The sequence below is a fragment of the Canis lupus genome, chromosome 27 (genome assembly GCF_011100685.1).
Source record: "Canis lupus familiaris isolate Mischka breed German Shepherd chromosome 27, alternate assembly UU_Cfam_GSD_1.0, whole genome shotgun sequence".
NCBI classification, from domain to species: domain Eukaryota; kingdom Metazoa; phylum Chordata; class Mammalia; order Carnivora; family Canidae; genus Canis; species Canis lupus.
The window spans coordinates 1287008-1313545 of NC_049248.1; the positions used below are offsets into that span (position 1 = coordinate 1287008).

The 26538-nt window shown below is 46.4% G+C and overlaps 1 protein-coding gene and 1 pseudogene across 39 annotated transcripts in view; one reads left to right on the top strand and one right to left on the bottom strand.

Annotated features, from left to right (window-relative positions):
* Window positions 1-592: 592 nt before the first annotated feature.
* Window positions 593-26538, bottom strand: part of CACNA1C (calcium voltage-gated channel subunit alpha1 C) — a 747770-nt gene continuing 721824 nt past the window's right edge. For all 39 annotated transcript variants that reach the window (XM_038576272.1, XM_038576273.1, XM_038576274.1 and 36 more), the window contains 9 exons: window positions 19188-19289; window positions 16707-16834; window positions 16196-16330; window positions 14381-14733; window positions 11323-11451; window positions 7474-7580; window positions 7088-7191; window positions 4672-5007; window positions 593-2757 (listed from right to left, as the gene is read on the bottom strand). In XM_038576272.1, coding sequence (XP_038432200.1) covers window positions 2455-2757; window positions 4672-5007; window positions 7088-7191; window positions 7474-7580; window positions 11323-11451; window positions 14381-14733; window positions 16196-16330; window positions 16707-16834; window positions 19188-19289 — 1697 coding nt within the window. In that variant the 3' untranslated portion in view covers window positions 593-2454. The remainder of the gene's footprint in view (window positions 2758-4671; window positions 5008-7087; window positions 7192-7473; window positions 7581-11322; window positions 11452-14380; window positions 14734-16195; window positions 16331-16706; window positions 16835-19187; window positions 19290-26538) is intronic.
* On the top strand, window positions 8043-10010 carry LOC106557867 (annotated as a pseudogene).

The window sequence follows — 26538 nt, forward strand, 5'->3', positions numbered from 1 at the left end:
TAGGCGTAAGAGATGCTCCCACAGTGTCTCTGGTTCCATTATCACTGCGAACTCCTGACGTGTCCTCCCCAGTCCTGGTCCCAGTCCTCTCCCTGTCTGCCATGCACATTAGGGGAGACCTGGAGGAAATCCTGCTCCAGAGCAAGGAGAGGATGAAGTGAATGAGACAGAGCTGACTTTGGGATGGACAAAGCTTTTACCTGGTTGCTGTTCTCTGGCCCCTGCTATCTGAGTTTGGGTAGAGCAGTTGCCAGAGGGAGGATTCCCTTCCCTCCAGCCAGCCCGACTCTAGCTCATCCTCTCATTCAGTGTGCGCTTTCCTGAGGAGGCCACCGAGGCAAGTTCACGCAGTGGAAGTGAACAGAAAAGCCAGCCACCTCTCCCATGGGGGATGCTCACGGGGCAGGACTGTCCCGAGACCAAGTCCCAATCAACTGGAGCAGAGTGGATAGAATGAAGACAGGATTAAGACATGTCCTGGTCTCTCAAAGCAAGTTGTAGGATGGATATACTTCTTGTATAGTTTTGGAAAAATGGAGGGAAACGGAAGTGAACACAAGATATGCAAAACAGTAATGTCCAAACCTGTGTGTGGATTGCAGAATAATGATTTACACTGGTGATACCTTTGCTCATCGTACAAATTAAAATAATATTTGTTCCCTTTCCCCCAACCACATATAGGAAAGCACTTCAGAGTTCAAGGGTAAAGCTTGTACACTCCAAATACAAAATGATTTACTTACATGCAGCAAAATATACAAGAAGTGAATTCAAAAACAAACTTAATTCAATTCATTATATTCGCTTGGCACAATTGCAATTCAGTTTTAAAAAAATATTTGTAAAATACTGAAACTGACCTGAATTCAAGTATAACGGTTTCTTCAACAGAAACATTATCAATGCAATAAAACATTACACGGAATATATCGAAGCAAAACGCCTTCTTGAGTTTTTCCCTTAAATTTCTGTGTGTGTGTGTGTGTGTGTGTGTTTTAAATACAGTTTTAATGCCAACACAACTCACAATTGTATTTTTAAAATGAATATTATTGCATTGTTTTTGCATATCTTGTGGACAGAAAATGTAAAGAGTTACTGATTCCCATTTCAGAAGCAGAAACAGTGGTTTGTTTTTGCTTTCAAATGGCCCCAGATTCAGATCTCCCCACGGTTAGACCAGAAAGGGGGAGCTGCACACTCATTCACACATGGGTGCATATACATGGACAACCCACTATGCACACACAGAACACACACACTCGCGGAGACTCTCTCACCCATGCTTCTCTCCGGCACCCACAGACACACCCCGCAGTAAAAAGAGCCCAACTCAATCACCCATATGTGCAAGACCATATCAAGTGCGTTACCTTTAAATTATAAAACCAAACCCAAAAAATTTTTGTTACTACCTACAGAAATCATAACAAATTATTGCGTATACACAATGGCTGGTAAAACTTGCCCACGATGGCTCTATGGATGGAGCCTACCGTAGAAAAAGAAAACCACAACCGTTTAAATAATACAGTAAAACCAAACCCAATTTACATTTGCAAAAGTGAAAACAGTAAGGTGGGTGGCTACAAAGCTTTGTAAACACTTCTTCCTCCCCTCCCCCTGGGAAAACAAAATTAAAATAAAACAAAAACCAAACAAAACCTGAAAACTGCAACATGCCATCAAGAAAAATGTCAAACCACAAAACAAAAGAGCGCTTGACAGAAGCTCAGCAGCACCTCGTCTTGCCAGGGGCTGGTTGCCCCTTCCCTGGCAGGCCCAGCCGCTGCTCTGAAGCGAGGTGGGCCTGTGCACGGCCTGTGATCCTGGGGCAGAGGGATGGGGGTGGTGGGGAGCCTTGGCCGTGAGGCTGCCGCATGCCCCTCATCGTGCCCTCCGCCCTCCTCCACTCCTGTCTCCTGAGCTCCTGAGCTCCTCTCTCTGTTCCTCCTCCCCCCTGGGATGGGGCTGGGTCCTCGCTGAAGTCCCACTCCTGCTTCCTTCTACAAATCCACAGGGCCCTGGCTCTATGGAGACAGTGAGGCTCATACGGAATATGTGCAAAATGGATTTTTTTTTACAAGCAAAGTTGAAAGACACCCGTTTGACATAGGGTCCTTTTGGTGAGGGCTACGGCAGGAAGCTGAGGCTCTCCTTCACGCCCGGAGGTGGGGGCAGGCGTCTCTTCTCTTGCTCTCCCTCCCTGATTCTTCCACTCCTCCTCACCACTCTACCTCTTGGACACGACACACACTAGGCTTGCTGCCTTCCTTCCCCCCGGAAAACGGACTCTGCACACCACCCAACTCTGCGTCTTGTCCCAACGAAATGAATGAAGACGCTGTTCCGGTTAACTCCAGGTCACGAGAACAGTGAGGCACTTCTGAAACGAACCCATTAGGAACATTGAAACAAATAAAAAACCCAGCGTCTCCCCAGCCCTGGCTCCTACAGGCTGCCGGTGTGGGCTCTGCTGTCCTGGAGCTCTTCCTCGCTCTTCTGACATGCCAGGGCGGCCGTGCAGGCGTCGCCCTCGTGACCCCCCGCTTTGTCCTGCCCGGGGTCCCTGCAGTTAACAAAAGGTAGGAGGGTGCCGTTGGGGCTCTGCTGGGCGCCCCCACTGAGGATGTTGTCAGCGGCGTTCTCCATCTCCTCTATGGTCATGTCACAGGCGTCAGCCAGCTCCTGGGTTGTGACCTCGATAAACTTGGGATCTTGAGCAAACTGCCCCAGTCCTTCTGAAATCAAGACCTGAAGTGGGGAGGGAGGACCATGAAGAACCAAAGAGGAACATTATTCCCGGAGGACAGCTCTTCTCTCTGGGGCTGGAGCAAGGGGCTTGTAACTGGGAACCTTGGGAAGTGAGTGTGTGTGTGTGTGTGTGTGCGCGCGCGCGCGCAGGTGTGTAGGTGTGGTGGGAGGCGTGCTCGCAGGAAAGGAGCTGACGGGGAGCATTGCCTGAAGGAATCAGGGGTGTGCAGGCTGGAGGACAGCTGTTTCAGCTGGGGCACTCACTAACTGTTGTCAAATACCTGGAAGCTTGGCTCACAGAGGGACCACAGGGTGCTGCTGTGCTGCTGCCCAGCTGGAACCGGGCCTGCCCTGTCTTCTCTCCCCGCCCCCCGCACCCCTACATGCCCTCCTGTTATTCTTGCCCAGAAACCCTCACTCTCCTTTGGGGAAACCATTACCTCGCGCCCCTTGCCCACTGCTGGCTGGCAGTCTCTGTGGGGGTGAGGATCCTGGAGTATGATGTGTGCAAAACACCATGCATGTCTGCACCTGCCTCTGCTTCCGCTCCAAAGGGCCAGCAGGTGATCCCAGGGCGGCCCCCTCCTTTCTAGTGGCTGCTTTAGTGACTGGTCTTGGGGAAAGTGACTCAGCTACGAGCCAGGGTAGGGGATGCATAGTGAAGCCTGGAATGCCTCTCTCTTGGGTCCCTTTGCCCTGTTCCCCCGCTCCATCACTCTTTATTTCCTCTCCTGCTTGTATTTTCCTCAGAGCTCCCACCCTGTGCGGCATGCTGCATAAATGTTTATTTGTGATCTCTCTCTCTCCTCACCATGGCATGGGCTCATGAGAGCAGAAACGGTCTCTCGGCTGTATCCCTGCACCTAGAACAGTGCCTGTATGTGGTTGGCACTCAATTGGGAGTGGTGAACTGAATGAGAAATAACCAAGGCAAAGGGAAGAACAAGGTTTTGGAGCTAGGAGGGGCCTTAGAAGTCCTCTGGTTTAACTCTCTACCTCTTGCATGAACAGCCCGATGACTGGATGGGCGTTATCTCTGCTTGCATACGTCCAGTGATGGTGGGCTCACTCCTTTATAGGAAAACCCTCGTCCTTTTGGAAAAGCTCTGTTGGAAAGATCTTCCTCACATAACCTGAAATCTGCCTGCCTGTCTGGTAGGTTGATTTGCCACTCCATTTCTGCACTCAAGACACCCTGCCCAGGACGTGAGGCACCTTACAGATTTGAGGTGCCTGTTGTGGCCTCTGGAGCAGTCCCCCGTCCAAGTCTGCTTCCCTAACTCCCTCAACCGGATCTCGTATGAAATCACTTCTGGGGACCTTGCCAACCCCTTGCTGTGTCCTCCTTGGGGCACGTCCCCTGAAATGTGCTGCCAGGATCACATTAGATGCTCTGGCTGGGGCAGAGGACAGAGGAACTGGAAGCACTCTTGCTCTAGAATAGTGATTCTCAACCCTAGCTGGGCCTTAGAATCATCACAGGGCTTTAAAAAATACCCATTTAATGTGTCCCTAGGTTATTTTAATAAGCCCGAAGCTTGAGAACCACAGGTCCTGACTTTGCATGTGCACAAACACAGCCCAGGCCATCTGCACCCCAGAGCCAGTCCGCGTGGTCTATACACTGGGGCCCGGGGCCCTGATGGGGGCTCACTGGCCCACGGCAGGGATATGTACTCCATACTTCCTCCCCTGTGGTGGGCCCAGCCCAAGCAGAAGCCCATAGCATCTTGTGTGATCACACCAGCCTTTCTTCTGGAGGCCCTGGGAGTGAGGATCTTCCTGGCCAAGGGACTTGACCTCCACTCTCCTCCAGAAAGGACCAGAGACTCCCTTCTCAGTTCTTCATGCAAAGAACCCTTGCTGCCCCCAGCCCTCCTTTCCTCCTTGTGCTAGCAGCTCAGAGCCACTCACCGCTTCCACGAGGCTGCTGGCACTGCCGTGGAACTGCCTGCCCCGGGCCCCAGCCTGGCTGGGCACAGTGAGGGACACCGGCCGGGCTCTCCGGATGGTGCTGTCACCTCCTCCACAGGGTGTGGGCTCCTCAGACCAGGAGCTGCAGTGGATGGACGGGAAGCTGCTGTTGAGTTTCTCGTTGGACTCAGCCCCCTCCAGCCGCAGGGTGGGGATAGGCTGCGGGGGCCAGCCTCGGCTGCCGGGTGTGGCTGGGGGGGTGGCACATGGCCTGGGGAGCGTGCCAGGGGAATGGCTTCTCTGGAGGAGGGGGCTCAGGCCTGCCACTGCCAATGCCTGTGGACACACAAGGAGCATGAGTTACTGGAAGCAGTCAGGCTGGGAGGGACGGGCCTCTCTCTCAGCAGCAGATGGTCGCCGCTAGCTCGGCCTGCCTGGATCCCACTCCCATCATTTTCACCCCTCTGGATCCTACCTCATCGAGACCTGGTGTTAGCTTCCATCACTTTAAAATAGATTTTGTGATTACGCCAGTCTGAAGTGATGGCTTCCTCCTCTAAACTCAGAAAGCTGTGATGGAGTGGACTCAAGATTGTCCACTTCTTAGCACTGGCCTTGTCGCTAGTCAGCTGTGAATTCTCTGGCTTTGGTTTTCTCATTAGTAGTCTAGAAAGAATGCTGCCCTCATCATCTGTAAAACCAGGAACACTAATGCCCTCTATCTACCTATCTTTGGGGTTGATGCGAGGTTCAAGTGAAATCAAGTCTGTGAAGATCTGTGCACTGCACTGTGCACCATAAAGATGTAGACAGAACCAGTACTTATTGTTTTAAGTTTTCCATTTACGGGGCACCTGGGTGGCTCAGTCAATTAAGCATCTGCCTTTGACCCAGGATCCCAGGATTCTGGGATTGAGACTCACATTCGGCTCCCCATGGGGAGCCTGCTTCTCCCTCTTCCTCTTCCCACTCCCTTACTCCTGTGCTCTGTCTCTCTCTCTCAAATAAATAAAATCTTAAATTTTTTTTACAATGAACCAGGCCATGAATAGTGTCTTGTCGATCTTTAGCTCAGCTTGTCTCTGAACTGTTGTTCAAATCTTACACTGTATTATTATTTACATGTTGTGTCTTCTGGCCCCCACTCTGCTTAAAAATCCTGAGACTGGAGCCTGACCCTCGTGTTAGCACCACAACGACCTACTCTGAGCTGATGTGTCCACGGGAGAGTGGCACTGTGCAGCGGGAAGGCCCAGCCTGAGGGGCAGAGGGACGGGAACACTGTGGTATGGGTGGGTGGTAGTGGAAAAGCAGGAAGCAGGGAGTGTAAATAAAGAAGAGGTTCTTGCCCGCAACATGATAAGAACACTGGGTGAAATGAACTTCTAGAAATCTTTAAAAATGGTGCACACAGTGTCCCTCCCCCTCCCCCAGCCTGCCAGCTTCCTCTGCACGTAGCTCTTGAGGGTCCCCAGCCTGGGGTCCCCGGTCCCCTGGAGACCTGAGGGAAGTGTAAGGCTATGCTCAATTTTCTGGAAAGCCCAGTGGAAATCATATTTATGCTGGCAATGCCACACAGGCTAAGTAAAACGGTGAATATTTTGAGTTGAAGTATTATCAACTTAGCTGAGCCACACTGGCTATCTTATGCATTTTATAAGCTTTGTTTGGCAAATGAGTGCCTTTGGGTATTAAAAAAACCCCACCTAATGCATAGGCCTGTGGCAGGAGAATATATAATTAGAGAGGAAAACAGTTTGAGAAACCTGAACCCCAAGTTGCCTAGATGTAAGGGACTGGCCTTTGATTCCTGGAGGTTTCCATTGGTTCTAAGATACTGAGACTATGCTGGACACTAGTGTCTTGGATTTCACTGGCTCAGCTGGAGGCAGCCGCAGCAAGAGGTATTTCAACTCTCGAGTCTCTCTGGACCTATTTTCCTTGAACATCAGTCCCTACTTCTCACCATGTTGTTGGCAGATTCTCTGATCATTTCTACATTTCAGTGGATGGGTTTGTGTGTGGCTAAAGCTCCAGGGATCTTGCAACTCTAGGCGTAAGTACATCTGCCCGAGCACTCTCTGAAGGGTAAGCCAATGTCCGTGCAGGGAACATCTGTGCTATTGTGGGAGGAAAGGTCAGGCAGGATCCTGGAGTCATTGGTCCCTTGGGGTCGTGTGAGGGGCACCTGCTCACAGTGCTTCCTAGGTGTCCCCCACTGCCATCCTCCCGGGGAAATGACAGACCTTGCTAAGGTTCTCACTTGCATGGATGGGCCCCCCTCATCTGGGGCTCCTAAGGCCAGGGGCTAGGACTATCGTGGTCCAACACAGGGAAGACAGAGTGGAGTCTTCAGATTTGCCCTAATCATGGGAGGTGTGTAGCCTGTGGGGTGACGGCTGAAAGTATGGGCTACCTGGTGATGAACCAGGTGCAAGGGCAGGACTGTCTTCTGAGAGATGTCTCCCGCTTGATTCTTCTGCCGCTTCAGACATTCCAGGTGGAAGGAGGCCCTTCGACCTGCAAAGGCAGCCAAAGAACTGTGATCAGTTCAGGGAAAGGGAACACAGGTCTGCAAGGGTCATACCCTGGGGGCGTATGGAGGCGTGCTGCTGGGCCTGGAGTGACCTCCTCTCTACTGTTTGCCCCTCCTAGCACATGGCATCTGGCCAAGTCCCATCCCTGCAAGCCCTGCCTCAGAAGCCCATCTCATTGCTCCGGAAATCTGCCCAGCCACTGCATAGGGGTTGTCAGTCACCCAAGTGCCTGACTGGTCACATCTGGAGAGAGAAGTGTATTTACCCAGGGAGGCAGAGCGGAGGAAACCCCTCTTTGGAGATTGCCGAACGTCCCTCTTGTCTTCCTCAGGTGGTGTTAATTGCCGATTTTCATCATCCTGATAGGACAGCCTGGAACACAGAACTCCTGGGGCTTATTCTGGGAGGCCGAGCAGTGCCACCCCGTAGGGACAGCTGCCGTCCTCTGGAGGCAGTCTGCTTTTTTTTCCTTATTGAAGGGAACCCCTGCTTTGTGCTTTCATAAAGGCTGGGGGATGGGGCAGCCGGAACTCGCCACTCCACCAGCCTAGGCCTGGCTTCTGGCATCACAGATGTTTCCAGCTCCTCATCCATAGCCTCTCTGCTCATCAGCCTCGCATTTCTGATTTGAGACAGTAGAGGGACTCTTGAGTCAAAGTTGGTGAAAAATTTCAGATGAACAAGATTCTTTTCAGGAATAGTTTGGGCTCCTCTGTTTACATATGTGGATGCAATTTTCATGAATACTCCCAACTTCAGCCCAAACTTCTCCCTCTCCCCCTAGTTTCTCCCCGGCCAGCCCCCTTCATCATCAAGGGACAGAAGCAGTTGCCTATGGACAAGTATCCAGTCAGCTGATCAGTGAACAGCAGAGCTGTGAGGGGCCTTAGGGGGCATCCGTCTACATGCTGGTGGCTAGGCCATTTAATGGGGGCTCACAATGAGAAATATACTGTACAGAGTCCCATATACATAGAAACACCTACTCGAACTTAACTTCTTGAACCATACTTACCTTCATTGCATGCCTTGCCCTCTGGTGGTTTCTATACTACCTTAGTCTATTCTATTTCGCTAAACAATATCAGTTGCAACCCACTAAGTTGATTTCACAGTCCCCAGGGGGAGTGACCTGCAGTCCAAGAAGAGGGGTGCATGCTAACCCTTCATTTTACAGATGAGGCCACAGACTCTGTCCCTGATGTGACTCCACAGGCTTTGAGACTGTGTGGCCTTCCCTGCTCCTAGAATACTGGCTTTGAGCCTTTGTAGATGTGCAGGAAATTTTCTGACTAAAGACCTCCAAACCTTTCCTCTCATTCTCAACATGGTAAGCTCTTCCTATTATATTTTCTTCTTATGAAAATTGTACCCACTCTTGAAGACCAGCTTCTGTTTGATCTTGTGCCAGGTGCCTGTTAAGGTCACCTTGACCTGCTTTGAATGTCTGTCCCTTTCATTGTTATGCCTCTTCTGAGATTTTAACTGGTTTGTAAAATATCTTTGAGTGCCGAGGCCTGTTTATTCATGATCTAGCAGAGTGCCGGGATGCACTAAGCACTCAATAAGAGCTAAAATGAGTTGAAGCGTATGCTTTTCCTGATTTCTATGGTGTATGGCCATGTAAAAAATTTGCAGCCTCTAAAAATTGAAAGGCTGAGGGCTGGTCCTTCCTTATTATAAGGTGCTTTTAAGAAAGATTCTAAAACAATGCACCTTAAACTTTATGAACACAACTCACAGTCATAAATACATTTTATGAGACTCAGTACACTCACATACATATTGGCAATTAAACAAATATTTCATTAAATATTACCTTTGTGACATTGGATACACTGTTATCTATTGTCTTATTCTAACCTATGCTATTCTGTATATTCTGTACTATGCTGTTCTTTCTTTTAAAGTGCTGATCACGGCCTGGACTTCTGGCACCTGATGGGGGCTTCTGGGGGGCAGATATAGAGTTGTCTCTTGTATCTCTTGGTTGATTCCAGAATCCTCTGCTCTTCAGCCCCCACAGAGAAGCCGTGCCTAGATCAGGGAAGAGGCTGGCTGGGGCTGTTGATAATAAGGGGCCAGTAGAAAACGAACCAAGACTAAGAACCCAGCGGGGGGCATCAGCTCAAGCAAATAACTCCAGCCCTCAGAAGCCTTCAGCCTCTAAAAACCGTGGGAAGAGTCTGAGCAGTTACTGGCTGATGATGTCAGAGCCAGAAAGCTGACTAGACATGGTATTGATGTGATGTGCAGCACCGGGGATCTTAAAGCACAGCCCAAGGAGACAGCATGCTGGGATGGTGTTCGCGACTCTGAGGCCCAAAACTTCCTTGGAGCCATGAAGCCTTCTAGCATAGCAACTGTGAAGAACCCGGCATTTCAGGACTTAACGAGGCCTGTGAGAGAGGCATCCCCAGACCACACACAGTTTGAGAAAAACAGTCCCCGTTATGACCCATCCAGCAAAAAGACAATCCCAAATGGTCGGTGGTGGATGTCCAGTTTGTTCAGATGGTTCATCATCCTGGCAGCTGAACTCAAAACCCTTCGCCAAGCTCACAGAGCTGCTGGAGGCCTCTTAAAAAACAGGGCTGTCTTCACTCGCTAGACACTTTCAATTGAGCCCCTGACCTGAGAGGAATTTGATTTTATTTTGAGGCTGGAGGAAAAGGAACCAAGTTAACTGGGACACAGTTGCTGGAATGGGCAAGAAAGACAGTCCCCCAGAAAACTCAAGCTTTTATAAAACAAAAGAAGGTGTGAAGAGGCCTGCTTGTTATGTTCATCTGGGTTTGTGTATACAGGTGGTGTTCACGTACCTTTGCAATAAAACATTAAAATAAAAAAGTGGTGATTGTCACAACCTAAGTAAACGTCACAACCTGCTAATGGGGTCTAGACCTGTAGTTAAAAAAAAAAACCCATCTCTTAAAAATTCCATCACTGACCAAAAAAATATATTAAAAAAAAAAAAGTATCTGCCACTGTTTGCCAACAGTGCCCTCTGCTGGGTGGCTTTAGTGTTAAGTACTTTCACGAACATTTGTCAATGCTTGTGTACTGAGCCTTATTATAAAATATACTTATGACAGTTGTTTTTATTTAAAAAAGTTTATGAAACAATGTTTTGAAGTCTTCCTGAAAGCACTGTATCACGAGGAAAGGCCAAGCTAACCAAAGACAGTGTGTGTAACATGTGTATAGGTGTGTGTATGTGTGAACACGTGCATGCTCATATACATGTATGTACACATATGTACATGCGCGCACATGTATGTGTACGTGTGTAAATGCATGTGCATATGTGTATGCGAGCATGTGTGTGCATGCATGTGTGAGCACGTGCATGTGCATATACATGTGTGCATGCGTGTGCACATGCATGTATGTGAACATGTCCATGCATATGCATATACGTGTGTACATGTATGAAAGTGCAAACATATGCGTGTACATACATGTGCACGCATGTGCGTATGTGTATATACGTGTGTGCATGTGTGTGAACGTGCACATGCACGTGTACATGCATGTGCACACAGTACATGTATGTGTGAACATGTGTAGATACCTGTGCGTACATGCATGTACACATGCATGTGTACATGTACACACATGCGAACATGTACATATATATGTGTGTATGCGCAACACACGTGTATATGCACGTGCACGAGTGTACTTGTATGTGTGAACATGTGCACATGCACGTGTATGTGCGTACATGCATGTGAACATGTGCATGCGCACATGTATGTGTATATACGTGAAAATGCGCACACATGTGTACATGAACGTATACATGTGTACATATATTGTGAACATGTGCATGCTCATGTGTATGTGTGTATATATACGTGTGTGTATGTGTGTATGTGTACGTGTGTGCATGTGTGTGAACATGCACACACGTGTGTACGTGTTTGTGTGTGGGGGCGGGGGGCATACATGCATCTCCCTAATAAGGTGATAGATGTTTGTAGGCTCTCTTCTGATATGCAATCTCCTTTCCCCAGGCGATACCCAGCGCAGGGATCCCAGGGGGCTGCCCTTCACCCCCAGAGCCTGTCCTACATGTGGGCTGGCCTGGGGCTGGGGCAGCAGAGCTCACATCTCTGTGGAGATCAGGCTGGGCTCACTGCAGTACTCGGCGTCTTCGCTCATCTTCACGTCATAGGTCTCGTCCTGAGAGACCTCCTCCTGACACACCATGGCTATCTGGCTCTCCCGGGAGTGGCACCTGAAGTGTCCAAGGGGGAGATATGTAGTCAGAACCTGCTAATCCCCATCATTCCCTCAGCAGGTGAGGTGTCACATGCACACATACTCACACGGTGAACACACACACACATGCCCACATACACACAACCGCTGTGGCCTCTTCTTCCCTGATGAAGCAGCAGAGCCACGGAAGCAGTAAGATCAAGATGAGGATTCCATGTGGAACAAGCATCTCTGGGTTAGAACCCAAGGAGATCTGAGTTCTGACTCTAATTCAGGTGCCCTCTGGCAGAAGTCACTGGCCCACCCCATGCCTCAGTATACCCATCAGTAAAACTGGAGTAACATATGCCCTGCTTGACTCAAAGGCTTATTGTGAGTAACAAATGAAGTAGCAGATGAGATGGGGTTTGAAAGGTGGAAAGGACCAGCTTTTAGAACAGGGTCCTGGGCTGCTCTGTCCAGGTCGGGGTGGGCCCTGAAAGGGCTGTCCTCTCCCTCTGCTAGAGATAGCCAGGCCTCTGGGTGCTGATTGGGCAGAGCTGGGAAGTTCCTGGTGTCACATTCTGCCACATCTTTGGGTTTGACATGGGCTCCTTGGAGTGACGGCACAGACAAGAAGCCTCACATCGATGGGTTTGTTCTCCTGGGCAGTCACCCCGAGTCCCTGCTGAGCTCGAGACCCTCCTGCACCAGGGTGTGCCTAGGATTATTCTGCTCACCCTTCAGGCCAGGGTCTCCTGCTCATTTGGACATGTCTTCTTAGCTCTGGTCCAGGTGTATTCTCCCTTTTCCCGTCTGTACCTTCCTCTGTTTTTCTTCCTACTGATCCTGAATGCTGGGGCCCACTTTACTCCCAAACCCATGAAGATCCCATTTTATCCTCTCAGGGCTGAGTGCTGGATCAAAGCCCTAGATTTGACTGGTGGCCTGTGAGCTGTTACAACTCAAGAAGCTACCCTTCCGGGGCACCTACCAGGTTGTCCGGAGCAGGCCCTAACAGATGGCTGCCCATCCCATGGTAAGGACAGATGAAATGTTGAAGGCTCTTGATTGGTGGGAAGAGAGGGATGTGAGACGAGTTTTAGGGAGGTATAATGGAATGAGCTCGAGACAGAGAATGGTGGCAGGCGGGCAACACCACTTCTTGGAGGCTGCTGTGTACATGACATGCTGGCCCAGCCCCAGCAACAGCAAGGCCATTGCTATGGCCACTGCACTTAGCCTTGAACTACGCCATGAAGGATGAGGCCCCAGAGCTACAACTTTGGTTAAGATTTTCCTCCTCACCAAGCTGAAGCTTATGGTCTTGAGTGTTGTTTTTATCACTGTACTGGGAAGGGAGAGAGCTGATGCTTAGTGAGTACTTACTATGTTCTAAGCATTTTTTTTTATATGTTCTAGGCATCGTGCTAGGTGCTTTGTGTATACCATATTTCACGGATAGAGGTATCTGTGGGGAGAGGAAGAAAATCCCCTGATGTGTCTCTAAAAACCACTGTCCCTTCATTTAATATGGAACATAGTTTAATAGGAAGATACCCTTTGAAGGAGATGTTAGCTCACAGTGAGTTGCTAATGATGGACACAATGAGCCTTCCTTAAGACGAGGTCTTGATCAGCAGAGCAAGGGAGAAGGTGGCACTAGGACAGAGTCCCTGGAGGTCATAGGGGGTTTGCAGAAAAGTGAGGGGACCACCAGGACAGGCATGGGTCAGCCACTTGAATTTTGATGTTCCCCTGTGCAAAGCTACCCTTTCAGATCAGCATACAAAATCCAGCGCTGAGCACACTGCCCTGTGCATAGAAGGCCTTAGTATATATCTCTTGAGTAGAAGGACTCACCCAACACTGCTTTTGGGTGGTTTAAGCAGCCGTTCTTCCAGACAGTGAGGTAGACCGATGGCCAACGTCACTTGGCTGTCATCAGACACCAATGAGTGCCCAGGCCATGTAAGCTTACACGAGGTCACTTGAAAATGTGTTAAGAAGGGAACTGAAAGCCAGGGGGCCAGTATGCTGGCTCCTTAGATGAAAGCAGCTTCAGGACATTTGTCCAGAAAGACACTCACACTTCACGATTATTTTCTAAGCTCGTGAGCAGGAGAGATGTGCCCAAAAACATGGTATGCTGGCGATCTGCCTAGCCTTCTGTGGCTGTGGTGGGGGTGCTGTCCTGCCCTGTAAGAGCAGCTCCACTAAGGCGGAGGGGGCAAGATGCAGAGGCGTGTCCTCTCCCACCCGGCCTTGGGAACCCAGAACTGTTGATAGAAACAGAGAGGAGACCCTTTAGGACCAGGCTGTGCTTCCTGAGGCCCAGAGCATGGAAGGAGGCACCTACCGTCCCGGTATACCATAGCAATGTGTCCTGGAGCACCAGGGGTCAGAGGGTGGGGGAAAAAGCATGTGTCAGGAGGTGGGAGAGATCAGCCAAATTCCCAGGAATGATCCCACACTGGGGCAAGCGGGCGAGTGCTATGGCAAAGGCCTCCTGCCACCAAGATGCCTCTCCCAAGAGGGTTGAGAAGGGTGTAAAGAAGAGGTGGTAGCTCCATTCCCACCCTAAGCAGGCCAAAGGCCAGGTTTGTGCAGATTTGGGAAAGGCCGGGGGAACAGAGTCTATTGTGTAGCCAGGATACCAACATCCTGGGGATCAGGGGCTGGGTTCCTCTGCTTGGGGAGCATGAGAGAGCACAGGAGGTCTGTCCAGAAGTACACACCACAGGACACTCGACTGCCACGGGGCCATGCGCCTTCCCCCAAGGGTGGCTACCACACGTCGTCAAGGGCAAGATCAGGAGGCAGCATTTGCCTATCTCTCAAGAGGGGAAGGGGCAGCAGCCTCCACCCCAGCTTGAGGGGTGAGTGGTAGTCCTGGGGGCCAGACTCTACCCCCATGCACTCGGGGCCCCTGCACATGGGCCCTGGACGCTCACCCTCCCGCTTACCTCTTGGAGCTGAGCTTCCATGCAGCCTCCTGCACCCGGCCGGCAGGAGACAGGGGGGTTCCGTGGCCCTCGGCGGTGCTGGCAGCGCCAGGGTAGCCAGAAGGCGGGGGGAAGCGGCCCAGGCCAGTGTTGTTGGCATTGTTGATGTTGGCATTCGAGCCGGTGGACGAGTAGCTGCTGGGGGTGAAAGTGGAGTCCACCAGTTTCTCGTGGGATGGTGACTCGGCATCGCCTTGGCTGTTGGCCGCCTTATTGATGTGCAGTGGGCGCTGGGTGGTGAAGGTCTGGGGGAAGGCGCTCCTGCCGTCGCTTTGGTAGTAGCTGACGTGGTTGCCGAACAGGCCACCGGCCCTCTGGAGGCAAGACGGGAGGGGTGGGTGGAGGAGAAGGTTGTCTGCCTTCCAGAGAGCGCGGCCCCACTGGGCAGCAAGGGCACTCGGGGAGCTCTTCACCTGCATGGCCTGGCAGCTGGAGAGGGAGGGACCCATGGGGTCCCCTCTGAGACTGCTGGGGCACCAGGGAGGGACCTCTTGAGGGAACTGGTCTGGCAGGAAGGCTGCTGCCCTGGGACTTTCCAGCAAACCCCCGAGGACTGAAATTAAGTTTCAGGGATCAGTGTGGGATGGCGAGCTTTGGCTACTGCCAGTCGCTTGGTTTGGCAGCTGTGAGTCTGCCAGGCACTGGGAGGGCTGTGGGCAGAGGCACCAGAGGTTCTAATGAGAATTTTAAAAATGGAGATCCAACCGGCTCGTTGAGCTAGAAACTATGTTGGCCAAATGGTTTTGAGAATAAGGAGGACACACTGACTCCATTAATTATACTATGGCCTTCTCACCCCCGGCAGGATTCTTAGAGATTTCAAATCGGGGCCCACTGTTTTTTTCCCCTTCCTTGTCCTGGGGTGAGTGGGCAAGTAGCTATCGGCATGTTGGTCTGCGGGGTCTCACTGGGGCAGGGTTAGCATGGGGCTGTGTCCCTGAGGCCATTCGGTGACAGACATTTCACAGTGATGAGAAGGAGGATGGTGATGACAGGGCAGCCACGGGCAGGGCAGGCTGTCTTCCCTCCCCGTGTCCCCACGGCGCAGGACCCCTGAGCCGGGGCTTGCAGGGCAGCTGTGAGCAGGGCTCTGGTGCTGTCCTGGTCGGTGGCTTCTCCCTAGCTTTAGAGGGATTTTAGCCAAACACCTTCGGGGTCCACAGGGACCACAGTGAATGCAGAGAACAGGATGTAAGAGTTCCACCATTCTGGGAGAGTCGGGTTGTTTTTCACTATTCGAACTGACTCAGCCTCCCTATCCAGGAGAGGAGAGGGAAAGAAGGTTGGAGGGGACTTTTGTGATCTGGAGAACACATGCTTATCTCAAGGGGACAATTGCGGCTGGGCTCTACTCCTCTGCTGCCATGTGGGGAACATAAGTCAGATTCTCTGATTTTTAAAAGAGAAGTCAGAGGTCTAGATTTTTATTTGAATGTATCAGATTTCTGAAAGTTGGCAAACAAAATAGGTCTGCAGGTTAGAAGTGGCCAAGTAGATGCTTCTCCTAGGAAATATTTCCCTTAAGAAAACGGCCCCTTCCCTCTTTCTCCGAAAGCCAGTGACATTCTATGAGTTGCCATGTCCTGGGAGCCCAGGCTTCAGATGGAGTCAGACTTGGAGAGGGCAGAGGGATAGGAAGTAGCTGAGTGGGAACAATTTGGAATCTGCCAGAGAGCTCAGGGCTTTCTCCCTGGATTTTCTTGGCAGAATGCCAGCCCACCCTCTTGCTTCAAACTGAACCTTATAAAAGAGAGCACTCCTGTGGCATCCACCTACCCTGAAGATGTCGTCTTCAGAGGCAGCAGACACAGCCTCCTTCATGGCCTTGTCCAGCTCCTCCTCAGCCGTCAGATCTCCAGAGATGGCCCGTCGGATCTCAGGCCCAATGTCATGCAGCGTGCGCAAGCCAGCCTGAAACCCAGAGGGACAGCCAGCCGCCTGACCCACCACCTCTGCATAATGCAGGTGGGCCTCCCAAGGGTTTATCTGTGTGAGCTAACCAGGATGTGCTTCGGGGCCTTGCTTGTCTGCCTCAGAGTGGAAGAATCCATTTCTCCACCCAAGAAGGATAAAGGCACGTTGGGACGGGGCTTGGAACAGGCAGGACTGAGGAAGGCAAGGTGTGTGGGAAGCAGTGTGTTCCCCCTTTGGAAAGGCTTGGAGCTTTCTGAAAGTTTCCTTCTGGAGAGACCTGGCCTCCAGCCCACTGCTGAGACCCCTGGCCAGAGGTTGGAAGAAGGTGACCAGGCCCTTCCTTAGGGTGTGGATCCCTCTCCTCGCCCCTTACCTGCAGGGATAGGGCGTTCCTCTGGGAAGGCTTGCCCACCAGGCCCTGTTCTTTGCGCTTCTTGAATTTCCGGAAGTACTCCTGGATCAGGAAAGTAGCATAAAACTTGCCAACCGTGACCTCATCATCTGAGACAGGAGAAGAGAGGACAGAGGGGAGGTTATGGGGGAATTCAGTTGGGCTTCATTCACTGTTTTCAGCATCCAAGCTTTCTTAAGGTTTTTAGACTTAATTTTTTCAAAAAGAGGTAGTCCATTCACATGGTTCAAAAAGGCAAAAATATATTAAAAGGTGTACAGTGAAAAGTCTCTCTCCCACCCTTCCCCCATCTGCCTAGTTATGATCTTTTAACAGATAACCTTTCTAAAATTAACTTCTTATTTTTCCAGAGAATCTTTCTGCAAATAAACAAACGTGTTCTTAGCCTCTTTTTTTTTGTAACAGAAGTAGCCTGTTGTCAAAATTCTCACCTTGCTTTAAAAAAAGCAAAAAGGCGTAAAAACCCTTAAAAAAGTAAAAAACAAACAAACAAAAAAACAAACCTGACATAGCTCACTAATTTTTTTTGATCCCAAAACTTGAGGTGCCCATTATAAATTGACCAGTACCCTAAGCACAAACAGCTCTACTTAAAAATGAGGTTTGGTAGAAGTACCTTTCTTCTCTGAGTTTTGGTTTTTCTTTCAACCAGACAGATTGGGTTTTCTTACCATGTGGTTTGGCTGGGCCCCTGCTGGGCTTACCCCCAAGTCACACACGACACAATCAGCCTCTGTGTTGGGAATGAACCAGGTGGTGGAGAAGCCAATGAATCTCCAAGGACAACCCTACATGTCCTACAAGTAGCTTTCTTCTCAGGGAAATGGTCCCACAGGACAGCTGGTAGGTTAGACACAAGGGTCTGAGATGGTTCTCCTACTCCTAGTTGTCCCTTAAGAATAGCCAAGTCACAACAATCATGACCTTCCACATGGCAAACGCCTCATTCCCGTGTGGGAAAGAAAAATCTGAGTCCTCTGTCTAGAGTAGTCAGTGAGGAAGAGCTGCAGGGCAGAAAGAGCATGGATTTCTTTTGCCCCTCAGACCTGGGTTTGAATTCCGAATCTGCCGGGTACTCACCCTATAGCCCTAGGTCAGCTACATAGCTTCTAAGAACTTCAGTTTCTTGAGCAAACTTCACAGAAATGTTATAAGGATTAAATAATGTATGCAAAACATCACGTGGTGTTTGGCCTGTCTAGGTAAATGACTTTTCACTGAGCTCTAGTCTTGCTTCCCTTTGGGAAGTGGTTCTCAATGGGGCTGGTGTCACATTTTAAGGAGTAATTTGGGAACGTGTGGGATTTTTTTAGTTGTCATAGTGTGCTGTAGGCATTAGGTGGTTCGAGATGTGTGCCTTATAACACAGGCATGCTTTGCACAACAAATGATAGATTTGCATTCTGCTAGATGTTCATGTGGGGAAATAGCCTGTTTATAATTACCTGAGCTAAGCACCTAGCTTCATTTTACATATGATCAGAAAATAATTTTTTGCCTGGTTTTAATATACCCAGAATTTTCCAGGAATATAACTGCTGCGTAAATTGATAGAAAACCATATTTTACTTTGTTTCTGCTTCACCAAGATGGCTTTACATTTTGGAAAGTTGTATCCCTGATAGCAATGCTCCTTGTGGTATCTGAGTCACCTGCTGTACCTGACCCACTTATATCAGTCTGCATATGTTCTATGTACATGTGTATTATATTATTTGTGCATGTATGTACGTATATGTATGTATACATGTGTATATATTATATTATTTAATATGCTTAGTTATCCTTTACTTCAAAATGACAAATACAAAAAAAGTCAACATAGATAGTATTGTCTTACTCAATATAAGTGGATGCATGAAAGTATTTAATCAGTTAACTGTAACTTCTGGCATAGTGCCATAACCCATGTCTGAGCATGTATATATTGAAAAACATTTGACTTTAATGTATTTCATATTAAAGTGTTATATTAATATTTTGGAAATTATATCTGTTGGAAGGTTATAATTTTCATTCAGGATAGTAGTAGGTACATTATAAACTGTTCATTATAAAAAGGGGCTCTGGTTTTGACAGGGTAGAGAAGTATTACCCTAGGAAAAATGAAAAGAGTTTCAACCAAGAGGTGATCTCGGGGGAACTCTTATTCTGGGTCCTCATTATTTCCAGAGCAACCTTCCTGGTAGTTTATGGGGAAACCTATACTTTGCAGAGTTCCCTTGGAAATTCTGGTCTGTGAAATGCATGATTAGACCAGGTTTCCAACCTGATATCTTGTGTCTGAGTTTGTGAAGGCATGGCCTTCACCCTCATCCCTTCCAACCAGTAGGGCCTTGGAGCCCCATGGGATGGGCCTGGGGGAAAGCAGGCCTCCCACAAGCCTCATGGACTCAGAAACCAGGCAAGAGCCAAGAGGGTGGAGATCCAGGGAGCACTTACCACCCGCTGGAGGCACCACTTGGTCCAGCAGTTTCATGCTGGTTCGCTTCCAGATCTTCTTGATTATGGCCCGCAGCTCCTCGTTGGCTTGTTCTAGGTTCCCTGGGGGCAGAAAGATGCAAGGCTGAAAATGATCATCAGCCCCTTGGGGGCCCTCCCGTGCATAGGTAGGTCCCTCTGTGCAGACTGGGAAGTTCCTCTGGTGGCACCTTTGCCCACAGAAAGTCCTGGTCTATCATCTTCACTTTCTTTCTCTCCAGTCTGCACATTGTCACCTCCATCTTCTTTCTCTTTGTATTGCTCTCCATGCTCCTACTTCCCCTTCCCTCCATTCCCTGTCCAGTGCCATTCCTTTCTCTTCCTCCCTGCCTGCTTCTTGGGCCAGCCAGTGGCAACCCTTCAACCCCACATGCTGCTTCCTCATGAGTGGCACTTGGAGCGGACCAGATAACTTGGCCGGACTGAGCTCAATGACCACCTGCCAGAGTATGAGGGGCTGCTCTGGTGCACGGCACTTCTCATGGACCTCCATGGGTGATCAAAAGTTTTCCCCCACACAAAGCATCCATATGCAGGGGGACCTTGAGGTCAAAGCTCGTTGCTGAGTGTCCTGTGAGGAATAGGTGGCAAAATGTCAATGTAGAAGCAGGAATCAGAACACACTGGGTTCTGTTTTGGAGCTTCTCTGGGTCTACTTTCTCGACTGGTGAAACAGGCTTAATTTGGCGCCTATCCCATGTGGCCTCTGGGACACTGGTGGTATAGCAGCTGTAAGAGAGGATGTGATGGGCAGTAGTCTAAGATTCTCTTAAGTTATCTCCCATCACCACTGATATATATACACACACCCTACTTGGTCCCTGGGCTATGATGGATTTTACTCCTGTGATTAGATTATATTATGTGGCTCCTATTGCCTTAAAATAGGGAGATTATCTAGATGGACCTGACCTAATCACATGAACTCTTTAAAAGTAGAGAGTTCTCAGGTGTAGATTTCCAGTTAGAAAATAAGTAAATCATGGAATGCAATGTACAGCATGGTGACTATGGTTAATATTGCTGTACTGCATGTTTGATAGTTGCTAAGAGAGTAAGTCTTAAAAGTTTTCATCATGCACAAAATTGTAACTATATATGGTGGTGGATGTTAATGAGATTTACTGTAGTGATCATTTCTTAATATATACAAATATGTAATCATTATGTTGTACATCTGAAATTAATATGTTATATGTAAATTATGCTTCAATAAAAAATAAAACTAATAAAAGAAGTAATACATGAAGGAGATCAAAAGATAAAAGTAGAGACTTGTCCCCAGTTGGGAGCAGGAGGAGTGAGAGGTGACTGCTGTGGCCTGGGAGAAAGCACACACAGATGCTGTGAATTGAATGGAGAGAGGCAGCCTCTAGGGGGCCCTATGGTTCCCAGCTGAGAGGCAGTCCTACAATGGCAAGAAATGAATTTTTCCAAAAATGCGATAGGAGCCTCTGGAAGAGGACACATCCTCGTCAGTATCCTGATTTTGGCTTGGGAAGACTCTTAGCAGAGAACTCAATTAATCCATGGCTGGACCCCCACCTACGGAACTGTGGGCTAATGACTAGGGGTTGTTCAAGCCAAAGAATTTGTGGTAATTACACAGCAATAGGAAACAAATATAGGGATGTTTATTGCTACTACACAGGAGAAGCAGCAAAGTTGAGAGCTCTGGTGTTAGATTGTCTAAGTGGCAATCTGCCCTGTGGCCACACCAGAGAGGCTCCCAACAGGAGTAAGCAGAGGTGGCAATGGATGGACAGTGATGGGCCCCTGAGTCCCCTGTCAGATCCAAACAGTACATGGAGCCAGATGACAGTCCTGGGCATTCCAGTTATAGAGGCAATCCTTCATGGTTAAGTGTCCTTCCTGGTTAAGGTAGTTAGTGGTTTCTGACATATGCAATAAAAGAGTCCTAATTAAAATAATGCTCAAATATGCTTGCTTATTTTCTGTAGTGGGTTAAATTCATTCACCAAATTCATGTCCACATGGAACCTTAGCATGTGGCCTTAGTTGGAAATAGGGTCTATTGCAGATGTAGTGGGCCCTACATCCAGTACTACTGGTGTCTGTATAATAAGAGGAGAAGATGCAGAGAGACACAGGGAAGAAGGCCATGTAAGAGGGAAGCAGAGACTGGAGTGATACCACTGTGGCCAAGGAACACCAAGCACTGCTGGCCCCCACCAGAAGCTAGAAGAGAAGTGTGGAACAGTTTTTTCCTTGAGCCCCTGGGAACAAAGCCCATTGACACTTCTTCCACTCAGTAGGTTGTCTTTTCATTATGTTGATTTCCTTCACTCTGTGAAACTTCAGTTTGATGTAAGTTCATTTGTTTATTTTAGCTTTTTGTCCTTGCCTGAAGAGACTGGTCTAACAATATTGCTAAGACCGATGTTGAAGAACTTACTGCCTATATTTTCTTCCAGGAGTTTTATGGTTTCAGGTCTTACATTCAAGTCTTCATTTAAGTTTAGTGTATGGTGTAAGACAGTGGCCCAGTTTTATTCTTTTGCATGTAGCTGTCCAATGTTCCCAACACCACTGATTGAAGAGACTTCCTCATTGTATATTCTTGCCTCTTTTGTCATAGGTTAATTGATCATATATGTGTGGGTTTTTTCCTGGGCTTTCTATTCTATTCCATTGATCTATGTGTCTCTGTTCATGCTGGTACCATACTGTTTTTGATTAATACAGCTTTGCAGTATAGTTTGAAATCATGGAGCATGATACCTCTAGCTTTGTTCTTCTTTTTCGAGATTTCTCTGGTTATTTGGATTTTTTTGTGGTTCCATAGACATTTTGGGATACTTTGTCCCAGTTCTGTGAAAAAATGCCATTGATATTTTGATAGAGATTACACTGAATCTGTAGATTGCTTTGGGCATTATGGACATTTTAATAATATTAATTCTCTTAATCCATGAGCACAAAAGATCTTTCCATTTATTCATGTCTTCAATTTCTTTCATCAATTTTTTTAAATAAAGATTTTATTTACTTATTTGAGAGAGGGAGAGAGAACACAAGCGAGAGGAGGAAGGGCAGAGGGAGAGGGAGAAACAGACTTCCTGCAGACTCCCTACATCAGGTGAGCCTGATGCAGATTCTATCCCAGGACCCTGAGATCATGACCTGAGCCAAAGGCAGATGCTTAACCCACTGAATCACTCAGGTGCCCCACTTTCATCAATGTCTTTTTTTTTTTCATCAATGTCTTAAACAGTATTCAGAGTACAGGTCTTTCACATCCTTGGTTGAATTTATTCATAGATATTTCATTATTTTTGATGCAACTGTAAATGAAATTGTTTTCTTTTCTTTAGTGATAGTTACTAGTGTTCAGAAACACTGATTTCTGTATATTAATTTTGCGTCCTGTCACTTTACTGAATTCATTTATTAATTCTAACAGATTTTGGTGGAGTCTTTAGGGTTTTCTCTATATTGTATCATGTCATCAGCAAATAGTGACAGTTTTACTTTTTCCTGTCCAATTTCGATGCCTTTTATTTCTTTTTCTTGCCTAATTGTTGTGGTTAGGACTTCCAAAACTATGTTGAATAAGAGTGGTGAGAGTGGATGTACTTGTCTTGTTCCTGATCTTACAGGAAGTAAGTATGAGTATGATGTTAGCTGTGGGCTTGTCATATATGGCCTTTATTATGTTGAGATACATTCCTTCTATACTCACTTTGTTGAGAGTTCTTTTTTTTTTTTGAGAGTTCTTTTTTTTTTATCATAAATGAATGTTGAATTTTGTCAAATGCTTTTCCTGCATCTATTGGGATGATCATATGATTTTTATCCTTTGTTTTGTTAATGTGAGGTATCACATTGATTAATTTGCGGATGTGGAACCATCCTTGCATCTCTGGAATAAATCTCACTTGATTGTGGTGTATGATCCTTTTAATGTATTGTTGAACTTTGGTTTGCTAATATTTTGTTAGGATTTTTACATCTATATTATCAGAGATATTGCCCTGTAATTTTCTTTCTTGTGGTATTTTTGTCTGGTTTTGGTATCAAGGTAATGCTGGCCTTGTAAAATAGGTTTGGAAGACTTCCTCTTCAATCTTTCGGAATAATTTGAGAAGAATAGGTACTAACTCTTCTTTAATTTTTGGTAAAATTGACCTCTGAAGCTGTCTGGTCCTGGACTTTTGCTTTATGGTAGCTTAAAAATTACTGTTTCGATTTTATTACTTGTAATTGGTATATTCAGATTTTCTATTTTTATGTGTGTGTGATTCAGTCTTAGAAGGTTATGTCTTTCTAGGAATTTATCCATTTCTTCTAAGTTTTCCAATTTGTTGGTGTATAATTGTAGTAATCTCTTATTTGTATTTCTGTGGTGTCAGTTGTAACTTTTCCTTCATTTCTGATTTTATTTATTTGGGTCCTCTCTCTTGAGTTTGGCTATCGATTTTATTGATCTTTTCAAAGAACCAGCTCTTACTTTTATTATATTTTCTTTGTCCCCCCATCTTTATTTTATTTATTCCTACTCTGGTCTTTATTATTTCCTTCCCTCTACTAATGTTGGGCTTTGTTCCTCTTTTTCTAGTTCTTTTAGGTATAAAGTCAGATGATTTATTTGGGATTTTTCTTGTTTCTATTATTATGAATTTCCTTCTTAGAACTGCTTTTGTTGCATCCCATAGATTTGGAAAATTGTGTCTCCATTTTCTTTGTCTCAAGGTATTTCTAAAAATTTCCTGTTTGATTTCTTTGTTGACCCACTGGTTGTTTAGTAACACACTGTTTAGTCTCCACATGTTTGTGTTTTTTCCAGTTTTCTTTTTGTATTTAATTTCTAGTTTTTTTTTACCATTGTGGTTGGAAAAGATGCTTGATGTGAAATTAGTCTTCTTCAACTTATTTGTTTTGTGACCTAACTATCCTGGAAATAGCACTTGAATAGACTGTGTATTCTGCTGTTTTGGATGAAATGTTCTGTATATATCTATTAAGTCCATCTGGTCTAATGTGTCATTTAAGGCCAATATTTCCCTATTGATTCTCTGGATTATTTATCCATTGGTTAAGGGGAATATTAAAGTTCCCTACTGTTATTATATTACTGTCAATTTCTCCCTTTATGTCTATTAATATTTTCTTTATATTTTTAAATGCTCCTATGTTGAGTGCATAAATATTTACAAATGTTATATCCTCTTCTTGGATTAAACTCTTTATCATTGTGTAATGCTCTTCTCTGCGTTTTGTTATAGTCTTTGTTATCTATTTTGTCTGATATGAGTATTGCTTCATCAGCTTTCTTTTTTGTTTCTGTTTCCATAGAATATCATTTTATTGTCTCTTCAATTTCAGTCTCTGTGTGGCTTTAGATCTGAAATTAGTCTCTTATAAGGCAGTATATAAATGGATCTTTTTAAAAAAATCTATTCAGCCACTGTATGCCTTTTGATTGGAGCATTTAGTCCATTTACACTTAATGTAATTATTAATAGGTATGTACTTCTTGTCATTTGGTCAGTTGTTTTCTGGATGCAATTCTTCTGTTTCATTTTTCTTCTTTTGGTCTCTTCCATTGTGTTTGATGGTTTTCTTTAGTTATGTTTGAGATCCTTTCTCTTTATTTATTTTTTGTTTACCTATTGTAGGTTTTGGTTTTTGGTTAGCATAAAGGTTCATAAATATTGACCTATATATGTATAGCTGTCTATTTTAAGCTAATAGTCACTTCAGTTTGACACATCCTAAAAGCACTATTTTTTACCCCCCCCAACATTTTATGTTTCTAACATCCTATTTGACATCTTTTAATTTTTTCAAAAAAGATTTATTTATTTATTTGTGGGGGGTGAGGAGGGACAGGGGGAGAGAGAGACTCTCAAGCAGATTGCCTGAACATGGAGCCAATGTGGGGCTTGATCTCATAACTCTGAGATTATGACCTGAGCGAAAATCAAAAGTCACATGCTTGACCAACTGAGCCACCCAGGCACCCTTGCCATCTTTTCGTTTTGTGTATTACTTAACTACTTGCTGTAGTTATAGTTAAATTACTATTTTTGTCTTTTAATCTTCATACTATCTTTTTAAATTGGACAATTTACTGCCTTTACTATATGTTTTCCTTTACCAGTGAATTTTTTTCTTTCATATTTTTCTTATTTCCTGTTATAGCTTTTTCTTCTTTTGCTTAAAGAAGGCCCCGTAACATTTCTGGTATGGTTGGTTTAGTGGTGATGAATCCCTTTAACTTTTGCTTGTCTAGAAAACTATCTCTCCTTCAATTCTGAATGATAACCTTGCCAGCTGGATAGTCTTGGTTGCAGTGTTTTCTTTCAGTACTTTGAACATATTATCCCACTCACTTCTGCCATGCAAAATTTATGCTGAAAAATATGCTGACAGTCTTATGGGGGTTCCTTTGTACACAACAAGTTGTTTTTCTCTTGCTGCTTTAAAAATTCTCCCCTTGTCTTTAACTTTTATTTATTTTATTCTTGTAAAGATTTTTATATTTATTCATGAGAGACACACAGAGAGAGAGAGGCAGAGAGAGAAGCAGGCTGCATGCAGGGAGCCCAATGTGGGACTCGATCCCGGGGCTCCAGGATCACACCCCAGCCTGAAGGCAGACGCCCAGCCACTGAGCCACTCAGGCATCCCTGTCTTTAACTTTTAGCAATTTAATTATAATATTTCTTGGTATGAGTCTTTTTGGGTTCATCTTGTTTAGGGATTTCTGTGTTTCCTGGAACTGGATGTCTGTTTTCTTCCCCAGGTTAGGGAAATTTTCAGCCATTATTTCTTCAGATAAGTTCAAATAACTTCAAATAGGCCTCCCTACTCCTTTCTGGAATTCCTATTATGTGAATGTTAGTACACTTGATGCTTTAAGAACTATTTTCATTTTTCAATTAACATATGTTATATTATTAGTTTCAGAGGTAGAATTTAGGATTCATCTGTTGCATACAACTGATGAATTATTTCAAGTGCCCTCCTTAATGCCCACCACCCAGGTACCCCACCCCCTTGACCTTCCCTCCAGCAACCCTCAGTTTGTTTCCTAGAGTTAAGAATCTCTTATGGTTTGTCTCTTTCTCTGTTTCTGTCTTATTTTATTTTCCCTTCCCTTCCCCTATGTTCATCTGTTTTAGTCCTTAAATTCCACATATGAGTGAAACCATATGGTATTTGTCTTTCTCTGACTGACTTATTTCGCTAAGCATAATACACTGTAGTTCCATGCATGGCATTGCAAATGACAAGATTTCATTCTTTTTTGATGGCTGAGTAACATTCCATTATATATATGTAATAT